Below are 26,186 nucleotides of genomic sequence, written 5' to 3'. Positions count from 1 at the left end.
GGCTGTTTCTGAGATACTGGAACCGGTGTGCCTGGCACCGACTATCATACCACAGTCAAAGTCGCTTAGGTCACTCGTTTTTCCCATTTTAATGTTCAATCGAACAGTAACTGGATGCCTGTCTGCCTGCTTTATATAGCAAGCCACAGCCACGTGACTCACTATCTGTAAGAGTGAACCATTTTCGTGAACAAGGTGGTGTACCTAATATACTGGCCACTTAGTGTATATGTCCACACTGAGGTTGGAACAATACTGTGCAATTGTGAAAATAATGATGCCCCTTTAGTGTAAAAGTTGTTTTTCCTGTTGAAAAACAATATCCCACGTATAAATACAGTAATGTACACACTTACAGGTAAAACATTTTTTAGGGGTAGTAAAATACTTTTTGTTGACTGAAGTGCAAACTTCATGGAGTAGGCTGGATGGTGCGCTCCGATGTCATTGGTCTCCCACCTTGCTTGAGGAACAATAGAGGAATTAAAGGAAAGGCCCACCCCCCACCTGTGCCATGTCAGAGGACACCTGGATCACCAATTGAGATTTACCTTTAAGTAAATCAGGTGATACATGAGCTGAAAAGGAGACTGGAGTTTGACTTTACATTTTTTCTCTCTAAATGTGTGGATTATTGCTCTTTAGGCTTCCCTATTGGTAAATATAACTTTTATAGATATACTGTAACTTCTTTAGATCATAGAACTTTTTCTAAATGACCAAATATTACATCAATTTACCTCAAAATCATTTAATTGGGGTGACTTAAAAAGTTGAGATGAGACATTACATTTTTAGTTGAACAAGAGTAACGGCAGGCCAAGAAAGTAAAAAAATCATTAAAAAAAAGTATATATATTAATTGTCATGTTTATTCACAGTTAAATAATCTCTAAAGGAAAAATAATGGTGGTTTTGCTACTGATTGCAGGTCTCCTTTTTATATAAAATGGTTGACCTAAAATGTATGCTTAACTTAACTTATTTGTCCTTTTCTAAATCATGTCTTAACCCAGAGCGGATATCAACTTCAACCAAACTGTGAGGACTGGAAACCCTCACCAGTTTACAACATCACTAATCATTCATATTTTATAGCCTAACAATATACTTTCCCAGTTTAAATATCCAATTATTCATTACGAGTACATTCAGTTATTCCCATGTATTACTTGTCCCCATCTGGCCTCATTCATTAATATGCCTTAGGAATAACACAGAACAATGACATTAGCATATAACCCTGGGTAAGAGATGAGCCAAATCTGAACCGGCACTTTATCCCAATATAGTGCAATATATGGGAAATAAGAGTACAATTTCAGGCGCAGCCTTGGTCATAGTAAATGAGAGCCTAATGTGACTCCTATACCTCATGTCACAGTTGGTGCTAGTCCACCAAATGTGTAAATTCAAGTGCAGATATCTGTTTGTAAATGATGATGTGATATGAAGCACAACCATAGGACTACAGAGCAGAGGCTTCAATTTGACCAAGTCATTGATATCCAGTACCCTTTCTGCATGATTCGTTAACTTGAAAAAAAGCAGCCCCACATTACAATAACATTGTAATTTCACAGCAAGTACATAATTACTATATAAACACACATTGACCAATTACAGACTACGTACCTACATATTAACATAACATTCTTTGGTATGTAATATTGATACATCGAAACAGCTGTGAATTGTTATAATTGTCGATTGACCACTCTACATTAGATCTTAAGTGAAATGTGTTATCACAGTCATAGTTCACTTCATTAACCATTTTAACTTAGGTGCTGCATGGAGCGGATTATTACCAAGCTACAAATTCAGTCGTAAAAAACAATCAAAGTATTGAATGTGAGGCATTGAGGAATCATCACCGGTCCAGTAACTAAACAGTTAAAAGAGCATTGGCTTGTTTTGCTGCTGTCAGCACTTGCTTCATTTCAAGTAGATTAATGATCATCAATAATATATGAAGACTTTTCAATAACTCCAGTTGATCAGACATATTGATCAGATGAAAGTGAAGGCAGGTAGTGAGATGGCAGTAGTTGATGTGTCTTTATCTGATGCCAGACCAGCTGTGAAGGTAGGAGGTCCATCCTGAGCCTTTAGCTCCTCCCACCTCCTCCTCACCTGAAGCAAAAAGAGACCGGGTTCAGAGACACAGATAGGACACTACAGTACCAACACACAGTATTTACTATACCAGGGATCATCAACTACATTCAGCCACGGGACAATTTTTTCTTGAGCGGATGGTCGGAACATAATTACAAATAATTTGTAGACAGCAAATTGATTGCAAGAAGCCCAGACAGATATAATATTGGCCGTGGATAAGGAGCTTTCGCCCCTGCCTGCCCCTTCTGGAAACCTCTTTCTTAAAGCTAAGGATCCGGATCACGTTCTGAACATGTGTGACTTTACGCACACATACATTTTTCTAAGGTTGCTGCTCTGCTCCCCCCCCCCCCCCCACCCCTTCACATTTCACTCTTTACTCTTCTGAACCATGATGATATAGCCCATGTCTCATTTCTGAACAGTTTAAATAAAAACCCTGCAGCGATTTGAACGTACATTCCAAAACATATTATAAAGGCTACAACCTTCTCGGTCTGTCTGTTGCAGTGGATATTGCAATTGCACAAGCAGGACTCAGTGCCTACACTTTGGATAAAAAACGTTTAGCATTTTGTGTGATGTAGGCTAATCTTTATAGATGCTGCCATATCGTAGTTCCTGAATAACAGAACCCTACTTGACGGCCTGTCTGCCTCTTGCGCAGCTTAGGAAATGTTTTCAATTATGAAAAAAAATAACCAAAACAAAGGCAATCAAGGAGAAGAGGGGGGAGGGGGAGTGGCAGCGGAGCACAGCACAGCAACTACACTACATAGCTGATTGCCCACTCCGCTGCCCATGTAAAATGTGCAGAAATATCCAGATTTTTTGCCTGGGCAAATTGGGATACATAAACTCCTTATCTGTAGCCACTCCGTATAATATTTGACTAAAACATAATAATTTCAAACCTTGCTTACATTTGTATACGATCACATACACTGAGTGCATAAAACATTAGGAACACCTTCCTAATATTGAGTTTGCACCCACTTTTCCCCTCAGAACGTCTTCAATTCGTTGGAGCATGGACACTACAAGGTGTCGAAAGCGTTCCACAAGGATGCTGGCCCATGTTGACTTCAATGCTTTCCACAGTTGTGTCAAGTTGGCTGGATGTCCTTTGGGTGGTTGACCACTCTTGATACACACGGGAAACTGATGAGTGTGAAAACCCAGCAGTGTTGCAGTTCTTGACACACTAAAACCGGTGCAACTGGCACCTACTACCACACCCCGTTCAAAGGCACTTAAATCTTTTGTCTTTCCCATTCACCCTCTGAATGACACTCGGCTTAAAAATCATTATTTAACCCGTCTCCTCCTCTTCATCTACACTGCTACAACACATCAAGCGGTACCGGAGCACCAAGTCTAGGACCAAAAAGCTTCTTGACAACTTTTACCCCCAAGCCATAAGACTCCTGAACAGGTAATCAAATGGCTACCCTATTTGCATTGTGTCCCACCCCGCCCCCCACCCCCTTTTTTACACTGCTGCTAATCTCCGTTTATCATCTATGCATAGTCACTTTAACTATGCCTACATGTACATATTACCTCAATTAGCCTGACTAACCGGTGCCCCCGCACATTGACTCTGTACCGGTACCACCTGTATATAGCCTCTCTACTGTTATTTTCACTGTTGTTTTTATTTCTTTACTTATATATTGTACACCTAATACCTATTTTTTTACTTAAAAATTGCACTGTTGGTTAGAGCCTGTAAGTAAGCATTTCACTTTAAGGTCTACACCTGTTGTATTCGGCGCATGTGATAAATAAACTTTGATTTGATTGAAATCAATAAGAGGTCATAGCTTTCACCTGGTCAGTCTATATCAATGTTTTGTACACTTTGGAACAAATCACTTGGAGCTCATTTGCATGGTTTTTACAGTCTTACGTCCAACAATTCAAAAATTACTCAGCAAATAAAATCAACCGCGGGCTAAATTCAGTCCGCGGGCCACCAGTTGGGGCGCCCAGCACTAAACATTCCAATGTTGACCTACATAAAATATTGAGGTCTCTGCAACTTCACTAAATGTACTACTCAGACAGAGATTGATGGGTGTGTGTGAGAGAGAGTATGTGTGTGTGTATATGTACAGTGTGTGTGTGGGTGTGTCTGTGTATACAGTGTGTGTGTGTGTGTGTACCTACCCATTGCGATAGCAGCCAGTTTATTCTTCTCCTCAGGGCTGAGTTGTAACATGGTGTGTATGACGGGGAGCAGAGCCCGTCTCTCACTGCCTGACCGCAGGAAGATGAACTGCAGGAGGACATTCTTCAGATACTCCAGGTTGGCTACACTCTTCTCCCTCTCATGGTTACGCTCCAGACGACGCACCTCAGACTTCAACAGCTACAGAAGAAAGAATACCGACACAAGTATGAGTGTGTGTGTGTGTGTGTGTGTGTGTGTGTGTGTGTGTGTGTACATACGTTGACCTGTTCCATCAGAACAGCGTTGGTAGCCTCGGTCTCATGCAGTAGCATGTTCATGTGTTCCATACTGCGTGTAGCTGTGGCCAACTTCTGACTTAACTCCTCTTTAGTCGGCTCCACCTGCCACACAAACGGCTCTGAAACCAATCACACAAACAAATGCTCCTTTAGCAGACAGGTGTATTCAAAGACACAGTATCTCAAATGCATGTCTCTTGTGGGAACAAAACCAACTACAGTATGTATCCATTGAAATCATGCATGGACACAAACTCCTACCCTGTTTGGGGTCTGGGGAGGTGAGTAGATGCTCCAGTGAGGGTAGGGGTGTGTGTGGGGGGGACAGGGACTCTGTCTCAGTGGTCTCCATACCCTCCCCCTCCTCTCTAGCCATAGACTGGAGGTCACTGAGGCCCAGGCCCAGCCCTCCCATCGCCCCCTGGTCCACAGTCCGGCGGTCCACCACTGGCTTACGACTGGTCTGGACTGGAGCTGGACGGTGGAGAGAGACGAGGGGGGGGGGACGGTGGAGAGAGAGTAAGACAACACATATCATCTAGTCGGGCAGAGTGCAACAATGTAATTACCTACTTCAATGTAATTCCTAAGCTGGGCTTAGATAAGTTCATGAACAGAGGATGATAAAAATAACAGTGCTGAAAAAGAGCGCACTTCATATTGGTAGGTGTGTGTCTCTGTGTGAGAGAGAGAGACAGAGGTAGAGAAAGAGATAGGGCGGGTGTCTGATTGATGGACAGAGAGAGTGAAAGACGTGTGGGTAGAACCACCTGCAGCCCGCCCTGCTCTTCACACCCTAGAGAACACCCACAGTGGTGGAGTCTCTCTGGAACCTCTTGACCCTAACTTGCACTTCAAGTTAACATAATTTTCACTTTAAGATTCAATCAAATCTTAAACCGTTTAAGGTTCAGTGCAGATGAAGGAAGAGAGACAAGAAGCAGAAGTAATTTCTGATTATAAGAAGGGATCCAGCTGTCTCCAGAAGTGCAACTGCGCCCAACTTTTGTGTTAGGGTGGCACTAACGACCAGGCTCTCCAGATGCCAGTGTGCTGGTGCTACCCAGAGGGGCGGGCAGAGCAGGGCTGGATGGGCTCTTTGTAGCCTTCACACTAACTAACACCTGGCCAGGCTGAGATGAAGGAAGTCCCCTCTCACTCAGCTCTCTCTCCCATCTTTAAACAGCTGCACTACCACACTAGACGAGTAAGATGAAAAGGTAGAGAGATAGATGGAGTGTGTGCTTACACTGAGTGGCTCCAGAGGGCCCCTGTGTGGGAGGTGATATATAAGGTCTATCAGCTCTGCTCTCTCATGCTCAACTCACAACCCCTCTCTCTACCCTTCCCCTGGTCTCCATCCCCTTCTCACTCTCCGCTGGCTCTCGAACCCAACACTCACCCCCCCTCCTCTCTTTTCCTCTCCAGAACCGCACTCTATTCTTTCCCACTCTCAACCCAATCCTCAACCTCTCTGGTCTTACCGGTCTGGCTCTGCAATATGAATAGTTGGTTCTCCAGCCGGGTCATCTGGTTCTGCAGGGTCTCTACTGTAGTTCTGTGTTCATCCTGAAGGTGGCGGATCTGCTCCCGGAACCCTGAGCGTTGGGCGTCGGCCTGGGAGGTAAGTTGACCCACCGTCTGGGCAAGCTCTGTCCTCAGCGACATACTCTCCGCCTGGAGAGACAGGAGTCTGGAGGAAGATAAAGGAGAGATGGGAAACGTTAATCCACTGAGCTAAAGGCATGAGCTCTGGGAGCTAATACAAGTCTTCAGGCAAGGTTACTCCTCCACACACCGCTCTCTGAGTTCGGCCTCTTTAGTGACGGTCTCCTGCAGTATCTTGTTGTGTCGTTCCAGCAGTGTGTCGTGTTCCATCTGGAGCTGTTGGAACTCTGCAGTGCTCACCGCCAGACTCTGCTGACTGTCCTGCAGCTTGGCTTTATACTGGTCCACCATGGACTCCATCTGCTCTCTGTCACACACACACACATTATCATCATATAACACACATCAAATATGTCACCATATAACACACACACACACACACACACACACAGCATCTGTAGCTATACCTTTCCTGTTTGGTGGCGTGTCCGTCACTCTGGGCCGAACTCTTGTTCTTCTGTTGTTTGAGGACATTGTGAACTCTGACCTTATAGCTGTCAAACTCAGTAGTGACAAATGACAGCTCAGCCTGAAAACAGAATACACACCACACATTGATTGAAGTTGTAATTCATTAAAATGCTTAACAAACTGTTTGTAAGCACATATTACGTGGTACCGGTATCTCTATTTTCACCCTGAAGTGTAATTAGGTGTGTTTCTGCAGATCAGCAGCTATAAATATGACGGTGTATAGCAACTACATTCAGCATCGAGACAGTTTATGGCAGAGCAAATGGTCGCGGGGCTGGAACATGCAGTGCCAAAGTGGAATTATGTTTTAAATTAATAACAAATGAAAAGCTGAAATGTCTTGAGTCAATAAGTATTCAAACCCTTTGTTATGGCAAGTTTAAATAAATTCAGGAGTAGATATTTGCTTAACAACACACAATAAGTTGCATGGACTCACTCTGTGTGCAATAATAGTGTTTAACATGATTTTTGAATAACTACCTCATCTCTGTACCCCACATATACAATTATCTGTAAGGACCCTGAGTTGAGTAGTGAATTTCAAACACAGATTCAACCATAAAAACCAGGGAGGATTTCCAATGCCTCACAAAGGGCACCTATTTGTAGATAAGCAAACATTTAAAAAGCAGGGATGGAATATCTCTTTGAGCATGGTGAAGTTATTAATGACACTTTGGATGGCTTATCAACACACCCAGTCACTAGAAAGATAGACGTCCTTCTTAACTCAGTTGTTGAAGGAAGGAAACCGCTGAAGGATTTCACCATGAGGCCAATGGTGACTTTAAAACAGTTAGAGTTTAATGGCTGTGATAGGAGAAAACTGAGGACAGATCAACAACATTGCAGTTACTCCACAATATTAACCTAATTGACAGAGTGAAAAGAAGGAGGCCTATACAGAATAGATATATTCCAAAACATACATCCTGTTTGCAACAAGGTACTAAAGTAATACTGCCAACATGTGGCAAAGCAATTCACTATTTGTCCTGAATACAAAGTGTTATATTTGGGGCAAATCCAATACAAACACATTATCAAACAAAGTGGTGGCTGCATAATGTTATGGGTATGCTTATAATAGTTAAGGACTGGGGAATTTTTCAGGATAAAAAGAAACAGAATGGAGCTAAGCACAGGCAAAATCCGAGAGGAAAAATTGGAGATGAATTCAACTTTCAGCAGGACAATAACCTAAAACAAGGCCAAATCTACACTCGAGTTTCTTACCAAGACAGTCAATGTTCCTGTGAGGCACAGTTACAGTTATGACTTAAATCTACATGAAAATCTTTGTCAAGACCTAAAGATGGCTGTCTAATAATGATCAACAACCAATTTGTCAGAGCTTGAATTATTTTGAAAATAATAAAATGGGCAAATGTTGCATAATCCAGGTGTGGAAAGCTCTTAGAGACTTACCCAGAAAGACTCACAGCTGTAATCACTGCCAAAGGTGCTTCGACAAAGTATTGACTCAGGGGTGTGAATACTTATGTAAATTAGATATTTCTGTATTTCATTTTCAATAAATTAACAAAAATGTCTAAAAACATGCTTTCACTTTAACATTATTGGGGTTTGTCTGTAGATAGGTGAGAAAAAAACATATTTAAGCCATTTTGAATTCAGGCAACAAAATGTGGAATAAGTCAAGGGGTATAAATACTTTCTGTAGGCACTGTAATTATACTCCGGGTATCCTGGAAGGATATTGACCTCATTCCGTCAGTAGAGGATGCCTGGTTATTCTTTACAAGTGCTTTCCTCACCATCTTAAATAAGCATGCCCCATTCAAAACATGTAGAACCAGGAACAGAAATAGCCCTTGGTTCACTCCAGACCTGACTGCCCTCGACCAGCACAAAAACATCCTGTGGCGTTCTGCATTATCATCGAATAGCCCCCACGATATGCAACTTTTCAGGGAAGTTAGGAACCAATATACACAGGCAGTTAGGAAAGCAAAAGCTAGCTTTTTCAAACAGAAATTTGCATCCTGTAGCACAAACTCCAAAAAGTTCTGGGACACTAAAGTCCATGGAGAATAATAGCACCTCCTCCCAGCTGCCTACTGCACTGAGGTTGGGAAACACTGTCACCACTGATAAATCCACGATAATTGAGAATTTCAATAAGCACCCCTACCAACAGCCCTCCACCCCCCACAGCAACTTGCCCTGGTTCACTTCGCCTGGTTCACCAACTACTTCTCAGACAGAGTTCAATGTGTCAAATCGGAGGGCCTGTTGTCCGGACCTCTGGCAGTCTCTATGGGGGTGCCACAGGGTTCAAATCTCGGCCGACTCTTTTCTCTGTATACATCAATGATGTCGCTCTTGCTGCTGTTGATTCTCTGATCCACCTCTAAGCAGACAACACCATTCTGTATACTTCTGGCCCTTCTTTGGACACTGTGTTAACTAACCTCCAGACGAGCTTAAATGCCATTCAACTTTCCTTCCGTGGCTTCCAACTGCTCTTAAACACTAGTAAAACTAAATGCATGCTATTCAACCGATCGCTGCCCGCACCCGCCCGCCCGACTAGCATCACTACTCTGGACGGTTCTGACCTAGAATATGTGGACATCTACAAATACCTAGGTGTCTGGTTAGACTGTAAACTCTCCTTCCAGACTCACATTAAGCATCTCCAATCCAAAATTAAATCTAGAATCGGCTTCCTATTTCGCAACAAAGCCTCCTTCACTCATGCTGCCAAACATACCCTCGTAAAACTGACCATCCTACCGATCCTCGACTTCGGCGATGTCATTTACAAAATAGCTTCCAATACTCTACTCAGCAAATTGGATGCAGTGTATCACAGTGCCATCCGTTGTCACCAAAGCCTTACCATGCCATGCCTTACCTCCCTAATCTTACTACATTTGCACACACTGTATATAGACTTTTCTATTGTGTTCTAACTGTACGTTTGTTTATTCCATGTGTAACTCTGTGTTGTTGTTTGTGTCGCACTGCTTTGCTTTATCCTGGCCAGGTCGCAGTTGTAAATGAGAACTTGTTCTCAACTGGCCTACCTGGTTAAATAAAGGTGAAATAAAATAAAAAGAATAATGTGTACACTGCAAATTGACCACAACTAAGCCCAAAAAGAGATTCTATTATAATTTCATATCTTGATTACATTGAGACATGAATTCCTGGTGATTTTACAGGTTTTTTTTCCTTCCGCAAACCCCCCCCCCCCCCCCGCCTATTGCCAATGTGTATGTGTGTGTGTGTGTGAGTGAATGATTATATATTGTAATGAATAGTACAGTGTTAGTGTGTAGGTCCCAGAGGTAGACAACCCAGCAGCACTTCCTCTACCGTGGAGCCAGACCGTACCATTCATTATCACCCACTAGACCCCAGGGTAATAATAAGATTTGGTTTCAACCATTTAGAAAAGCTGCACACTCAAACTCTACTGATGGGAAATCCATGAAGCTATTTCTACTGACTGAGCTGGGAAAAAAGAGGGTATGGAGAGGGAGAGAGGAGAGTGGGAGAGGGGTTGAGCTAGGTCCAGACAGAGGAGGAGAGTGGGAGAGGGGTTGAGCTAGGTCCAGACAGAGGTGGAGAGAGGAGAGTGGGAGAGAGCGAGGAAGATGGGGTTGAGGGTAGAAGGGGGGGAAGAGAGAGGTAGGAACGGAGAGAGAGGAGAGAGCGAGGAAGATGGGGTTGAGGGTAGAAAGGGGGGGAAGAGAGAGGTAGGAACGGAGAGAGAGGAGAGAGCGAGGAAGATGGGGTTGAGGGTAGAAGGGGGGGGAAGAGAGAGGTAGGAACGGAGAGAGAGGAGAGAGCGAGGAAGATGGGGTTGAGGGTAGAAAGGGGGGGAAGAGAGAGGTAGGAACGGAGAGAGAGGAGAGAGCGAGGAAGATGGGGTTGAGGGTAGAAAGGGGGGGAAGAGAGAGGTAGGAACGGAGAGAGAGGAGAGAGCGAGGAAGATGGGGTTGAGGGTAGAAAGGGGGGGAAGAGAGAGGTAGGAACGGAGAGAGAGGAGAGAGCGAGGAAGATGGGGTTGAGGGTAGAAAGGGGGGGAAGAGAGAGGTAGGAACGGAGAGAGAGGAGAGAGCGAGGAAGATGGGGTTGAGGGTAGAAAGGGGGGGAAGAGAGAGGTAGGAACGGAGAGAGAGGAGAGAGCGAGGAAGATGGGGTTGAGGGTAGAAAGGGGGGGAAGAGAGAGGTAGGAACGGAGAGAGAGGAGAGAGCGAGGAAGATGGGGTTGAGGGTAGAAGGGGGGGAAGAGAGAGGTAGGAACGGAGAGAGAGGAGAGAGCGAGGAAGATGGGGTTGAGGGTAGAAGGGGGGGAAGAGAGAGGTAGGAACGGAGAGAGAGGAGAGAGCGAGGAAGATGGGGTTGAGGGTAGAAAGAGGTAGGAACGGAGAGAGAGGAGAGAGCGAGGAAGATGGGGTTGAGGGTAGAAAGGGGGGAAGAGAGAGGTAGGAACGGAGAGAGAGGAGAGAGCGAGGAAGATGGGGTTGAGGGTAGAAAGAGGTAGGAACGGAGAGAGAGAGGAGAGAGCGAGGAAGATGGGGTTGAGGGTAGAAAGGGGGGAAGAGAGAGGTAGGAACGGAGAGAGAGGATGAGATGAAAGAGAGAAAAACCAAAGGTGTGCGTATGTGCGTTTGTATGCGGGTATACCTTGGCAGTGTTGGCCTCCTGCTGTAGTGAGGTCAGTCTGTGTTGCAGGGAGCTGCTTGTTCTCTGCTGTTGTTCCGTCAGAGTCCTCAGCTGCTCATGCAGCCGGTGGCGCTCCCCAGACAGGTCACAGCACTGGATCTTACTGTTCTCTAGCTTCTGTTGGTGGGTCTCCAGGTCTCCCTTCAGAGAGGCCAGGGTCATCATCTGAGAGGCTTCCTGCACAAACACACACTACAATGTAAGTGTTTCTAAGGCAACACCAACTAGACTACTACAATGTATTAACGTAACATAACACTGTCAACACTCCTTATAATACAGTAGTGACGTCACACACAGGGGAAAGCAGTAAGGGGAACACAACACTGTGATCCCTGGAGTCTGACCTGTCGCTTGGCGTCCGCCAGATCTTTCTTGGTTTTCACCAGCAGCTGTTTCATCTTGGCGCTCTTGTCCTCCCCCTGGTCCAGCTGGGACTTCAGACCCTCTGGAGGATCACACAGGTTTCAGGAATGAAATAATACAGAAATGCATTGAAGGACATCATTATAATGAATGAAACCATTATAGAAACAAAGGATTTTGATCTACTGTAACCTGATTTAGTTCCGTTTTAATAGGTTAGTTGTAAGAGAACTATGTCAGTTTGGCGAATGGTAGTGATTGGTGTGATAACTGTCCTGTGTAGTTCAGTTGGTAGAGCATGGCAGCTCCGGGGTTGTGGGTTCGATTCCCACAGGGGACCAGTACGAAAAAAAGTATTCAAATGTACACACTCACTACTGTAAGTCGCTCTGGATAAGAGCATCTGCTAAATGACTCGAATGTAGAAATGTCTGCGTACCAATCTCCTGGTTGAGTGTGTCTTCTTTCTGAGTGTGTGTGTGTATCTGTGTTTTCAGCTCCTCCACACACACGTCCTTCTCTGACAGTTTGGTGTTGAGTTCTTTGACCAGGCGTTCATAGTCTGCCATCTCCATGTCCAACAACGAGCTCTGCTGGGCCTCCTGGACAAAAACACACACATTCACAACGGATACACACTGCACCACACTGTGTGTACCGCAACATACACACACTGAATCATGTTTCTACACACATCTTAGTATGAGTAATGGAAAAGCAGCTTCCAGTGCTTGAGGGGAAAATGTTATTTTGACATCGTTCTAGAGTCAGCGTTGTATTGTAGGACTAGAGGCAACACAACACACAACTCTCAGTGAGGGTTAGAAGGAAGGGCTTCACCAGCTATTTATTTGAGTGGCCATGCTGTGTGTGTACCTTGCGTAGCTGCTCCAGCTCCTGTGCAGTCTGCTGAGACTGCTGCTTCTGTCTGCGGAGCTGAGCGGTCAACTCCTCTCCCTCCTTCTGCAACGATGACAGCTCCTGGAGAGACAAACACAGTTAACATAGTGCGCACACACACACACACACACACACACACACACACACACACACACACACACACACACACACACACACACACACACACACACACACACACACACCTTTGTCTTTTGTTCCTTCAGTAGTCTCTCAGCCTGATGGTCTCTGTTCAGGGTGTCTGTCTGCCTGTGTAGCTCTGCTGTCTGTCCTTCCATCTGTCTCACCGTGCTCCTCAGAGTCTCCATCCCAGTCTTCAGGTCCTCTCTCTCCGACCTCAGCTGCTCATGCTGGACACACAGAAAAACACACATTTAAGAAAACTTCACTCTAGAGTTCTTGACAATCACCAGTCCCCTTGGCCATATAATCAGCCAGCAAGGGATATAGAATACTCTTCAACATATCTAACAAAGACATCCAGGGAAGTCTCAGACACTGTTCAGACACTTGAGCTTCTCTGTCTGTACTTCCAATCTGCATTGTCCCAGGGGAGCTGTCAGCTCATACAGCCATGACCAGCATCTTCCTCAGTAGACACAACGCTACAACACCAGATGGAACCAGACACCGGTTTATTTACACACACTCCATTACTTCACTAGAAAAACTATTAGGAGGAGATGATAATCATTACAAGTGGAATGGAAATAATTCACAAATGGACAGTTTATATTTGTACTGAGGGGGAAATTGTCAGTCTGGTTGAGCATGCTGGAAGACTGAGCATGGTTTGTGTGTGGGACTGTGTGTGTGTGTTACCTGTTGTACGGCGGTGTTGAGTCGTTTGGTCAGCTCTGAGATCTGTTTCTCAGCTCCCTCCACCTTCTCTCTCTCCTTATCCAGCTGCTCTGTCTGCCTGTCGTAGTCCAACTGTAAGTTCTGTAACACACACACAAATGTAATACTAAACACATTCATTATTGAGTAGGCATCGAGGCATTCAGTTTAATGCAGAATAACACATACTATATCAAGCTGCCTGTTCTACACAGTGACAGGGTATCCATCCATTCAGGTCTGGAACAAAACTCTCATTAAACTGGGCAGAGTGATTTGATCTCTAATGGCTTACAAAGCCAATTCATAAAGACAACCGTCTGAACCCATTTAATGTGGCTGTTGTGCATTACTAACTGAAACAAATAGAAAGCTCCTTATTGAGCACACACACTTAGCAATAGCAGCCCTGGCCAACAATCTAGGGAAAATGCCACTTCATTATTTGCATGAACAATCTCTTCAGATTTGTACCAACAGCTTGTTAATAAGCAATTCACTATTGATTTCTGTGTTATTCATTCCGTATGAGGTAGAGACACAGTGAGGGGTCAGGGCTAGGTATCAGGGGTGATGTTTCCCCTACCAATACATAGGGGTCAGGGTGAGTAGTACCTTGTATCCCTCTGCTCCATGGATGATGTCTTTCATTGAGCTGGTCACTCTCTCTCTCTCAGCCTTCAACACCTCCACTTCCTCCTTCAGAGACACAGCCTCTTTCCTGCTGGTGTCCAGCTCCTTCCTGGCTTTCACAGCCACAGCCTTGATCTTATTCATCCTCTCATTCTTCTCTTTGCTTTCCTTCTCCAGCAGGGCTGCGATGAAGGGATGGAATCGAAAGAGGACACAGAGATCATTGGCAGTATCAGAATCCCTTAATGATTGGCACTTTGTATCTGTCATTCTTATATGAGCTGAATAAAATCACCTAGAAATAATAAAACAAGCATGACACTGTTAGTACTGCTGATCTGTGTTTACTGGTCATAGTATCCCCGTTCCCTGTTCTGAAGTTCTCCATTACAGTAGTAATTAGGAACGTACCGATTTTCTCAGTGAACTCTGTGTTCTCCTCTGAGACAGTGGAGGCTGTAGACTGGTGGGAGGAGAGAGAGGAAAAGTCAGTCTGTAGAACTAATGAAAAATACCTCAGCAGTCACTGTAACAAACTATAGCTCGAGGCAAATGTTTTTTAAATACATGTAATCCATTCAACTTGAAGACACTGACAGAAGAAGCACTCACCTGCAGGACAGCCATCTCACTCTTCAGCTGGGATATGACTTTGTCCTTTTCTGTTAGCTGCTGTTGTAGCGCTCTCCTCTCCTCTTGTTTTTCCTCCTCTCTCTCCGTCTCTCCTCCCACCTTCTGCTCCCTCTCTTTGTCTGCCAGAGTCTCTGTAGTGTTGCTGACCTGGGCCAATAGTTCCTGGTTCTCTGTTCTTATCTTCTCATTGGCCAGTTTCATCTCTCCCAGGTCTCTCTGTAGAGCTTCAGTATCTCCAACCAGCTCCCCCAGATTACACTTCAGGAGGTTCCTCTCCTTTTCAAGCTTCTCTACACAAGCCTGCAGCTCCTCCACCTCCTCCCCTGGGCTCCCCTGCACCTCCCCTAGGCTGCTCTTCAGCAGGCTCCTCTCCTTCTCCAGCTCCTGTATACGAGCCTGTAGCTCAGCCACCTTTTCTCTTTGGCCTTGCCTCCCCTCCACCTCCCTCAGCCTCACCACCTCCATCTCCTGCAGTGCTGACAGTGTTTGGTTTCTCTCTGTGCTCACCACATTGAGTGAATCCTCCAACTCCTGAACAGCACTCTCCTTCATCTGTAGCTGAGAGAGGATCTCCCCGTTCTGCCTGCTCAGATCCTCCACTGAAGCCTTTAGCTCGAGGGTTAACGCTGTCTGCTCCTCAAGAGAGGCCTTTAGCTCAGAGGCTAACACAGTCTTCTCCTCCAGAGAGGTCTGCAGCTGCTCCTTCAGCCCCTCGGCTGCCTGTGTCTGCTCCAGGAAGCTCTCCAGCTTCTTCTCCAGGCCCTGGACCTTCTCCAACAGGCTGTCTCTGTCTTCATTCAGCACTCTCAACTTCTCTACCAGACTCTCTCTCTCCTCAGTTAGCCCTCTGACTCTCTCCTGTAGCTCCTGGATCGCTGACGCCCCCTGTTCCTTCATAGCTTCATATTGTCTGACGAAGTCCCCAGTCCTCTGACCTAGCTCAGTCTCCAGGCCTCTCAGGATGTCTCTGGTGTGTTCGCACTCAGCCACCGCCTGGCCCCTCTCTCTGGCTAGGTACTCACATTCATCCACTGCCTGGCGCCTCTCTCTGGCTAGAGACTCACATTCACCCACCGCCTGGGTATTCTCTCTAGCTAAGGTCTCACACTGGTTCCTCAGCTCCTGGACCTCTAGGATCAGTCTCTGCTGTTCTTCCAGGGTCAAACTCTGGTGGTCTGTGTCAGGGAAAGGGCTGGAGGGGCTAGCAGAGCTGGCAGGCAGGCTGTACGCTGGTTCTCTCTGTGGCCCACTCTGCTGGAGCTGAGTGAGGGCTGGAACCTCCTGAAGGTCACACTTGGGGGTTGCTGGGCTCAGAGGGTCTCGGTAAGGGGTCATATTCAGGTCAGGGGTCGCACCCTCCCGGGTCATCAGCAACTCATCGATCTTAAATTCTAGCTCCTCCTTCTCTGTCTGAAACTCCTCCCTCATCCTCTCAAGCTCCGCCTCCAGTTGAGTCTTCACATTGCCCAAGAAGGTCAGTTCGTCTTGCAGCATTGTATTCTGGGATTGCAGGTCCTCCAAGGCGGATCGGAGCTGTCCAGTCTCCGTCTCTCCATCACTGGCATCAATCTGACTTAAACCAGACAGCTCCAACATCCTGGCTATTCCTGAGCTGCGGCCGCTAGGCTCCTCCTCTTCCTCCTGCACATCCTGCAGGAAGCTGTCATAACAAGAAGAGGAAGACAATTTGATTAATTAAGCACTTTTTAAAGTGTCTCAAAGCGTTTTACTGTACAGTCTGTGACTCATCTCATGTCATCCAACACCAATATCTTGTCCAACACCAATGTATAGCAGTAGGACCCACCTGTCTTTGAGAGCGAGCTGCTCACTGAGCTCCTCTTGGAGAAGTAGCAGTCTCTCTCTCTCCATCTCAAAGTCCTCCTCCAGAGCTCTCAGCTCCTCTTCATGTTGCATGCTATGCTGGGCCAACTCCTCTCGTAGGTTCTCTACTTCCTGCTGGGCCTAAAAGAAAAAGAATCACACAGTGTATTGCAACATTTAAACCAGAAGGTCTTTGTCAGCTGTCGGCTTACAACCGTGTGAAGGTATTTATTTAGTGAAATGTTTCGGACACTGCTTTTGAACTAACCTCTGTCTGCGCCCTCTGGTGGTCCTCCTGCAGCGCTGCAGCCTCCTGGGCGCTTCGCTCCACCGCTGCAGCTAGCTCCGTCTGCAGACTCAGGATCTGCGACTTCAGGCTGTGACTAACAGCTTCTACACTGTCGTTTGTATCTTCCTTTTCTCTTTCCCTATGCTTTTCTTTCTCTCTGTCACGCTCGTCTTTCTCTCTCAGAAGCCTCTGAAAGAATTCGACTTCTTCTTTATGTTTGGCCTGGGATACGTGCATGGCCTTCTCAAAAGTGGCCATCTTTTTCTGGTGGTCTTCCTTGGCCTGGTTCAACTCTCCCTGCAGGGTGGCCAGTTTTCTTATTGCATCCTGGTCATATTCAACAGAAAACATCAAGTTAGAACTGGACTGGAACAAAAGGCTGAACACCATGCAGCTATCCAGGACTAGGGTAGGTGACCACTGGTCTGGCCTACACAGACAGATGACATGGTCTACTACAGTTCACCTGTTCCCGCTGCTTGGCCTTCTCATTCTCCTTCCGCAGTAACACTGCACTCTGCTGGGTCTCAGCTTTCTCCAGCAACAAGGCACTCATCCTCTCAGTCAGCTCCTGGGAGAACAGAATACCACAGAATTCAACAGAATAGAATGGAAAACACATTACTTACAAACACTCCCAAAGCACTTCAGCAGCAGCTTATTCATTTTCTCATGTAACAATTTAAGACCACAAACCTGTATGACGGAGTCGTCTGAATTGCCTGTTGGCTGAGACTTGAGGGTGTCAACTTCCTTCTCCAAATCTGAAAAGAATATTGGGAAGTAGAAAGGACAAAAATATTAAAAAGGAAATCCTACTACTGTATTGATATTATAAACGATCACAACATTGAATAGTAAACCAATGGTTGACCCTTTTTATTTTTGCACTGTCTCCATGCACACTCACAGGACTCTACATACACTGACACTCCAACTCACAAATAACATGCACACACATTTATACTGACTCTATACACACACATACAATCATAATTTACACTGCTGCTACTGTTTATCATATATCCTGATGCCTAGTCACCTAACCCCTATACATATCTACCTCTATCACTCCAGTATCCATGCACCTTGTAAATATGGTACTGGACTGACCCTGTATATAGCTTCTTACTTTCTCGTGTTCTTCATATATCTCTTTCTCATGTGTTTTTGTTCTACCTTCTGTTATTTTTAATGCTACATTGATAATGATTATGACATTGTTGGGTTTAGAGCTGCACGAAATGCATTTCACTGTACTTGTGCACGTCAAATTACACCTTGAATCTAAACAGTGAATGACAAGTGCATCATGTACCTGCACATTTGGACTTCATCTTCTGGATGGCAGCCATCTGCTTCTTGGCAAACTTGATGAGGTCATCCTTGGACAACGTGTCCAACTTCATAGAGGTAACAGTAAGACAAAGGTAACAAACAGTGAGACAGAGGTACCAAACAGTGAGACATAGATGTAGCAAACAGTGAGACATAGAACACATTATTTTAGGGTCTCAGTACTCGTCTTTTGATATTATAAAGTTGTCAAAAGTATGAGCACAAAGGCCAATCAATTCATGTATACATCATTGATACAGAAAGTGTACATGATATTTCAAAATACTCTAAGACTGATAAAGGAAGAATGGGGAGGTGGTGGGTAGGATAGTATTTCTGAGAACTCGGGAGTGCTGCACCTTTGATTTTGCTGCACCTGAAGGTGGTGAGGCCACAGACTCTGAGCCAGTGTCCTGCAAACAAACAATTACATAAAACAGGATATACCGGTATGACGCGCGCACACACACACCAAACTCACATTTACAGTCTAGGCAAACACTACAAAAGCGATGAGTAGGTATCACGTAGCTAATCTCATCTAGATAGCCATCTTTGCCTTTGGTGATACCGAAGCATGTGAATACTTCTGGATAAGGAAACAGTTGGATAGCTGTCCATGGCTAACATTGCCCTTATAGCTAGCTAGACCAGTAACTTGGCCAAGGTCTATGACTTAACTATCATTTCATGTTAGCAGTTGTGTAGTATCGCATATTATTTTAAATGGCGATTTAGTTGTCATTACTATTATGTTAGCTAGCTAGCTACACTAACGTTAGCTAAACCTGCTACTAGCCAGCCAGACGTGCTAACAACAATCACTTAACGTTACATGTCGTTGGACCAAACTTACCTCCATCTTGATCGAAGCAATGTAACTAACCAATCGTTAACGGAAACGAGTCTGTGTAGCTGAATATCTGCTATATGTTACTGAATTGTACGATTTGAAAACTAAAGCATTTCACTATTTTGATGATCTCCAACGCTAAGCTTCAATTCATTTCCGACTTCGTCAAACAACGTACGTACGTCACAGCGAACGTAATCGATAGTGCCTGCCAGACTTCAGATTGTATAACAGTAAAAACGGCAGGTTTTTGTTGTTTCAAAGTAACATGAATTATTTATACACTGCACTAGGAATGTCCAGGTGAACAAAAGAGAAGAGCAGTCGCAGATAGTCAATTATAAGTCAATGAAGTTCATTACAAGAGGCAACATCCAACACAGAAGCAGAGAAAACGTATAGCTGTTTTTTTTCTTCTTCTGTGGGCTTTCTGGCAGACTATAACCCAGAAAGGTGTATTGCCACCACCAACTGGAATTCATTGAAACCAAAACAAGGTAAAAAAAAAGAAAATCCATACGTGATAGGGAAATTAACTTATTCCACACAAATAAAAATAGTACATTGACAAAACAAAACTCCCAATTCTCCATATCTCCCTTCTCAGGTTATAGGGCCTGAGATGGTGGTATGGCTTGTGATAATATTCCATGTAACTCCTTCTCTGCTTCCACAAATCATTTCTATCTTCCTGGACCTTCTCTCCACCTAGGCAGTGCCATTTATCACCATAGCTATAAAGGCCACCTAGTCCACCTTCTTTTTTTATTTTTTTTATCCCCTTTTTCTCCCCAATTTCGTGGTATCCAATTGTTAGTAGTTACTGTCTTGTCTCATCGCTGCAACTCCCGTACGGACCCGGGAGAGGCGAAGGTCAAGAGCCATGCATCCTCCGAAACACAACCCAACCAAGCCGCACTTCTTCTTAACACAGCGCGCATCCAACCCGAAAGCCAGCCGCACCAATGTGTCGGAGGAAACATCATACACCTAGCGACCTGGCCGGCCCGCCACAGGAGTCGCTAGTGCGCGATGAGACAAGGATATCCCTGCTGGCCAAACCCTCTCTAACCCGTACGACGCTAGGCTAATTGTGCGCCGCCCCATGGGCCTCCCGGTCGCGGCCGGCTGCGACAGAGCCTGGCCAAGTCCACCTTCTTAACCTTTAAAATGTCAGGATCCTGCTGGTGAAAGGCAACCCCTGAAGTCTGCAGTGAAGGCCTACCCACCACCATGGACTCTTCAAGTGCACCATTCCAACCCTCAACCCTTTTAACAGTTGCTGCATATGATATGCTCTGGATAGCCCTGACTTTGGCCACCTCATTCTCTTTTACCCTTGTGGGGCATTCGAATGACATGGCTTCATGGTTCCCACCACAATTGCAACATGTCACATTTTCATCACTTTTATAACACATAACACATGATCTTTTCCACAACTTGGACATCTTGGCTTCTCCCTTCTGAAAACACTTGAAACATGATCAAAAGCTTTACAATGATCACACTGCATTGGTCTTGGGATAAATGCTCTGACTCTGTAGTTAATATACTTGAGTAGGGAGAGACTCCACACCCTTTTCCTAAGAGACACATACGACACTTCATACTTATCAAATCAGGTGGGACGCAACACACGTTTCTTCTGATCCTCAGAACCACACAAAATCAAAACCAGCCCACATCTCGTGATCCTCACAGCCTTCACTCTAGCCAGCACTCTCCACCAGTTTGAATATCTCAAATGGATTCCTCAAGATGGGTAATTTGATCAGCTGCTCCTCATTTACAAACCGTACTACAAGATACGAAGTGACATTTTCATCACTGTACTCTACTTTGCTCCGTTTTCCATTCTTTTGGACAATATTCCAATTCTCCTTGATTCTACCGCCAAAGCAACACCTCACGGCACAACGCCTCTCCCCTATTTGACCTAGATAGTTTGTGTGTATGCATTGATATGTAGGCTACATGTGCCTTTAAAAAAATGAATGTAGTTCTGTCCTTGAGCTGTTCTTGTCTATTGATGTTCTGTATTATGTCATGTTTCATATTTTGTGTGGACCCCAGGAAGAGTAGCTGCTGCTTTTGCAACAGCTAATGGGGATGCTAATAAAATACCAAAATACCAAAAATTTGATTCAGAATCCACTTCATCATCCGCTTCCACCATCTTTCCAAAAATTGCTGTTTTTTACTATTGCAGGTTTGAAATGAACACGGCAATCGATCGTGCTTGACACTCGTTAAGTTAGAATCTGGCCTTTTCGGGTTCCATCATCTCTTCAATGGTATATTGGCGATCGCACAATTTAATGTGCATCCCGCCACCTACTGTGCGGGATGGAAACAGGATTCCCAAAAATGGAACAAAATAACCCCCCAAAAAACTACCAAGCTACAAATAAATAAATAAATAAACTAAATCAAACAACTTTTCTGTTAAAAAATAAAAGAGATCTGATCAATACACAGGCTCAAGGGGGACCTGGGAGGGAGGGTCTTCCGGCACCAGTACCCCTTGCAAGTCTTCAGATGTAAAATCTTTAAGTCCCAAGAACGTTTCTGCCGCAGCCACAATAATGTCCAGTTTCTTAGACTTCTTTGAGACTTGTGCCGTACAGTTTGTAACTGTGGCAATGAACTCCACAATATCCACATTTATAACACACAGGGTATCTTTTGACTGGCAGCAAACATTTACTACAGGCTGGGGTTCTTCAATATACTCTGTCCGTCTGCACATACTTGAAACATGGCCAAATCTTTTACAATTATTAAGCTGCAATGGTTTGGGGACAAAGCTCTTACAGCGTATCTTACATTACCAAGATTTACATGTAGGTATTTGCTCTTTATCAAAAAACAACAGGACCGACAGACTTTCTTATTTTTCTTCATTCACCCAGTGGATCAGAAGGGCACCAACCAGACAAGGTCTTTTCTTCAGGTATTCAAGCAGAACATCCGTTGTCACCCCTGAGATGACTCCTTTGACGGGTGCTCTATTCCTAAGTACAAAACACAAAACTTCTGTTGTTCGGATTCTTTTGAGGCTCACTGAAATCTTCCTCTGTTCTTCAGAAATACAATTAATCCAAATGAGGCCACTCCTGGTCACTCTGACAGACTCCCAGTGCCTACTTCACCACTTTAGAAACTTCAAACACAGTAGCAATTTTAGCATGTCAATCTTGGTGGGCGAATCAGTTAATTCAGCCTCATTTACGGACTTAAAAAAAAACATAGCTGATAAGGCTGACTTTCTTAAACAAATGTGGTTTCTACTGACAATTGAGATGTACAAACTATGGCATAAGGGGATGACGAGCAGATAAGAGGCAATCCATCATTTCGATTAAGACATTAATGAGTGGGCTAGGACAGACATAGTCAATAAAACTATTTGTTCAACACTTTTGAAATGTACTGCGACAGAATTCAGAACATGGGCCGTTCTTACAGTATTCTCCCTATACACCAAGTCGTAACCGTAGGATAAATACAGGGGGCATATAAGCAGACAATGAAAGATCTTACAATATTCAATGATTACATTTTTCTAAAACAGGCCATAGGCTGTATGTGCACCACCAAGTCAGAACAGTAGGCTAAGTTATGAGGGGGAAAGGGACCACATTATTAGGGTGAGGCACATGGGCTACTAACAGCTTACTACACAACATAAACTTAGTATTACTTTCTTAGCTACAGTATACATATCTCCCTGGCATTTATGCAGCATCATACAATATATTTTGGACTCACATTGTTGTGCTGTGCTCACTTGAACAGGAAGGTGGTCCTTGTGGGCACATTTTGTCATCAAACGTTGTCATCAAAGTCTGGCATTCTCTGGATTTATAGGGGTTTCAAGAGGGAACTCCGAAAAAAAAACAAGGTTGAATCATGGCATCAGTGATTTTCAGGTCAGAACTCTAGAAAGAGGCCTGAATTTCCAACTTGGAATTCCGAATTAGATGACCATTCAAAAAGTATTTTCCCAGATGGAGCTTGTTTTTTTCAGAGTTCCCAGTTGTCTTGAACTCACTGAAGTCTGAGATTTCCAAGTTTCCAGTTGTTTTGAACGCGGCAGAAGACATGCTGGATTAACAGCATGGCCAATGTATTCAACCTCTGGCCCATGGTGTTGAATGTTTATCCTTTTAAACTTGGAAAAGAGAAGCTTAAACCCAGACTTGGACCACACACCCACTCCACTGATTAGCAGGCTAGGGATTCTTTTGAAACACTTGCAGTTAGTCACTGATTCCTTCCAAACCACTCATTGTTGAATTAGCGATTTTCGAACTTGTAATGTTTACGTCCAATGGCCGATGAGCACCGATTCGTTTTATCTATCATTTCTCTTCATATGAATTGAAAATAATTTGCCAGTAGATTGTCAACGTGATTCATGATGATGACTGCTTGTCTAGCTTGCTAGCTAAGATTTTTAAAGTATGATATTGACATGATCAGTCCAATCAAAGCTACGGTAGATATAACGTGATTTGACGTAATTTTATCTGTAACCAATGACCTTGAGCTTTCTTGGATGGGCACTTCTAATGTAAATCTATGGCAGCACCCAAGGGGCTTGAATTTTCGAGCTCTCCCTGTAGATTTTGAGGTGATGTAGTGTCCCCATGAGTGACAGAACACTGAGCCAATCACGGCGCAACTAGAGAACATTACTAACCCCTATGCTCCTTATTTTCCGCTGGCTGCCCCACCACCACCACCACAGAAAGCACCCAGCTAGGCTGAAACACCTGCATTTTGGAGCTGCCTTACTCAAGAAAGCAAAAAAGAGGCCATGTTTGTATGCGGCTGTCACATCCTGATCAGTTTCACCTGTATTGTGCTTGTCTCCACCCCCTACCAGGTGTCTCCCAATTGTCCCCATTATCCCCTGTGTATTTATACCAGTGTTTTCTGCCTCCCCTGACCCTGCCTGCCGTTCTGTACCTCTTTGACTCTGCCCTGGATTACTGACCTCTGCCTGCCCTCGACCTGCTCTGGCCTGTCCCCTTGTATTATAAATATTATGAGAACTGTACTATCCGCCTCCTGTGTCTGCATCTGGGTCATATCCTGAGTTGTGATAGCAGCTTTATTAACTCAATTAATATTATGTTTACATTGTCTGCAAATTGACATGTTACATGTATTAATGGCAAAATAACACGCAAAACAGCCCAAAAAAGTGTGTGTATATATATATATATATATATATATATATATATATCATTATTTTTGCTAAACAAGTGGAGCTCTGCCCCACCTGCCCTGAATGACGGGTCGCCACTGCTCAAGCGGTTTCCCCACATATGCATCCTTACTCAACAAACGCATCCAGCAAGAAGTGATTCATTGTCATTCATACACGTATCCTCCACTCCAATTTTAGACCATTTCCTTTTTGTTCCAGTTTTACTACTACTGTTGTCCATTCAGAACAGTCATCTTCACCAACTTTGCTTGGCGGGCTGTTTGATTCGAACTCAGCATCCACTTCCTCCATCTTTTTCCTGAACCAGAACCGTAGACGACCTCTAACTGGCTTCTTGGAGATAGGCCCGTTATATACTAATCAAACAGCACAAAGTGTACCGTAAACACCAGCCAGAGAGGCTTGTAGGAAGTAAAAACAAAGGGCAGTGACTATAACAGCTGCTACAGAATCACAGTGTTTCACAGTATATAGTAATAATCAGTGTGTCCTCAGTCCTTATACCTCCAGTCTGGCATCAATCACTATCAGATATGAGTTTAATCCATAACATACAGCCTCTAGTCTAGCAACCATCAACCCAAGTGTTACAAACAGAACACTGGAAATCATGTGTATTACAGAAAGGGAAAATATATAAATAAATTGTGTTAATAACTCTAAACTGAATATGAACTTTATTCATCTTAAATATTCACATGACATACACCAGTGACTTTAAGTCTTTAGTTTAGTGCACATCAATCAGTCAATGTGTGTGTGTGGGATGAGAGTAAAAGCCAATTTATGCTTGCTCCGGAATATGTGTTCCGGATGCTCAGTACAGAAGGTGTAATACAATTGCGGAGGCTCCGGAGGCTTGCAGAGGCCAAATCGAGCTCTTTACTGCATCACCGTGCACCTCCTAAATTTTGTAAAAGAGTCTGCATGGTAGAGGTCTTCACGATCCAAAAAGTTGGACCTGGTCCTAAATGGTCCCCACCCACTTTCTGTAGCTACTAAGTCACTCCATCCAGTCCACACAAGTTATTACCACCAGGCAGCCCTAACTGGAAAAGGTCATTGTTGTCCATTCCCAGAGAAAAGCTTTAGGAGAGGCCTGAGATGGTTTCAGTCAGGGGCCTCATTTCAGCTAAACCTAGGTTAGGGCAAAGTAACAGGGAAAGATTTTCTCCTCCCTCTAAGGAATTTTTATAAAATTGAAGCTGATTTACTGCACTTCTACACAATTTTAAAACTCTAAAATGCAATTTGGAGAACAGCAAAAACAAAAACCAGCTACTATCACCTTGTTGCTATAACTTCATTCACTTCAGTCAATAGGGGACTTAATATTCTACAAACACGTCATACAAGAATTAGCTGCTACACACTAGCTCAGCACCAGGATTAAAACTCTAGTTTAGTTTAATGTCAAGTCAAACAGCAGTTACTTAGCCAAAGCTTTCTTTTTCTATAATACTATGGCGGTCCCTCTGTTAGAGGTGCATTAAAACTTAGGTTGGAGTCATTAAAACTCGTTTTTCAACCACTCCACAAATTTCTTGTAAACAAACTATAGTTTTGGCAAGTCGGTTAGGACATCTACTTTGTGCATGACACAAGTAATTTTTCCAACAATTGTTTTCAGACAGATTATTTCACTTATAATTCACTGTATCCCAATTCCAGTGGGTCAGAAGTTTACAAACACTAAGTTGACTGTGCCTTTAAACAGCTTGGAAAATTCCAGAAATGATGTCATAGCTTTAGAAGCTTCTGATAGGCTATTTGAGTCAATTGGAGGTGTACCTGTGGATGTATTT

The 26,186-nt window shown here is 44.2% G+C and overlaps 1 protein-coding gene across 1 annotated transcript; it reads right to left on the bottom strand.

Annotated features, from left to right (window-relative positions):
* Positions 1-735: 735 nt before the first annotated feature.
* On the bottom strand, positions 736-19,322 carry LOC120064261 (GRIP and coiled-coil domain-containing protein 2-like). The gene is made up of 23 exons (XM_039014697.1): positions 19,143-19,322; positions 18,646-18,699; positions 18,267-18,351; positions 17,645-17,712; positions 17,415-17,519; positions 16,928-17,275; positions 16,643-16,800; positions 14,815-16,495; positions 14,614-14,665; positions 14,185-14,384; positions 13,552-13,671; positions 12,915-13,079; positions 12,688-12,792; positions 12,251-12,413; positions 11,793-11,893; positions 11,407-11,622; positions 6,675-6,796; positions 6,398-6,574; positions 6,084-6,292; positions 4,861-5,073; positions 4,579-4,718; positions 4,297-4,498; positions 736-2,136 (listed from the first exon to the last, which is right to left on the bottom strand). The coding sequence occupies exons 1-23, from the start codon at positions 19,146-19,148 to the stop codon at positions 2,063-2,065; spliced, it is 4,764 nt and encodes a 1,587-aa protein (XP_038870625.1). The 5' UTR covers positions 19,149-19,322; the 3' UTR covers positions 736-2,062.
* Positions 19,323-26,186: the final 6,864 nt, after the last annotated feature.

This window comes from Salvelinus namaycush, chromosome 19 (assembly GCF_016432855.1).
Source record: "Salvelinus namaycush isolate Seneca chromosome 19, SaNama_1.0, whole genome shotgun sequence".
Lineage (NCBI taxonomy): Eukaryota > Metazoa > Chordata > Actinopteri > Salmoniformes > Salmonidae > Salvelinus > Salvelinus namaycush.
This window is presented reverse-complemented; position numbering and strand designations above follow the sequence as displayed.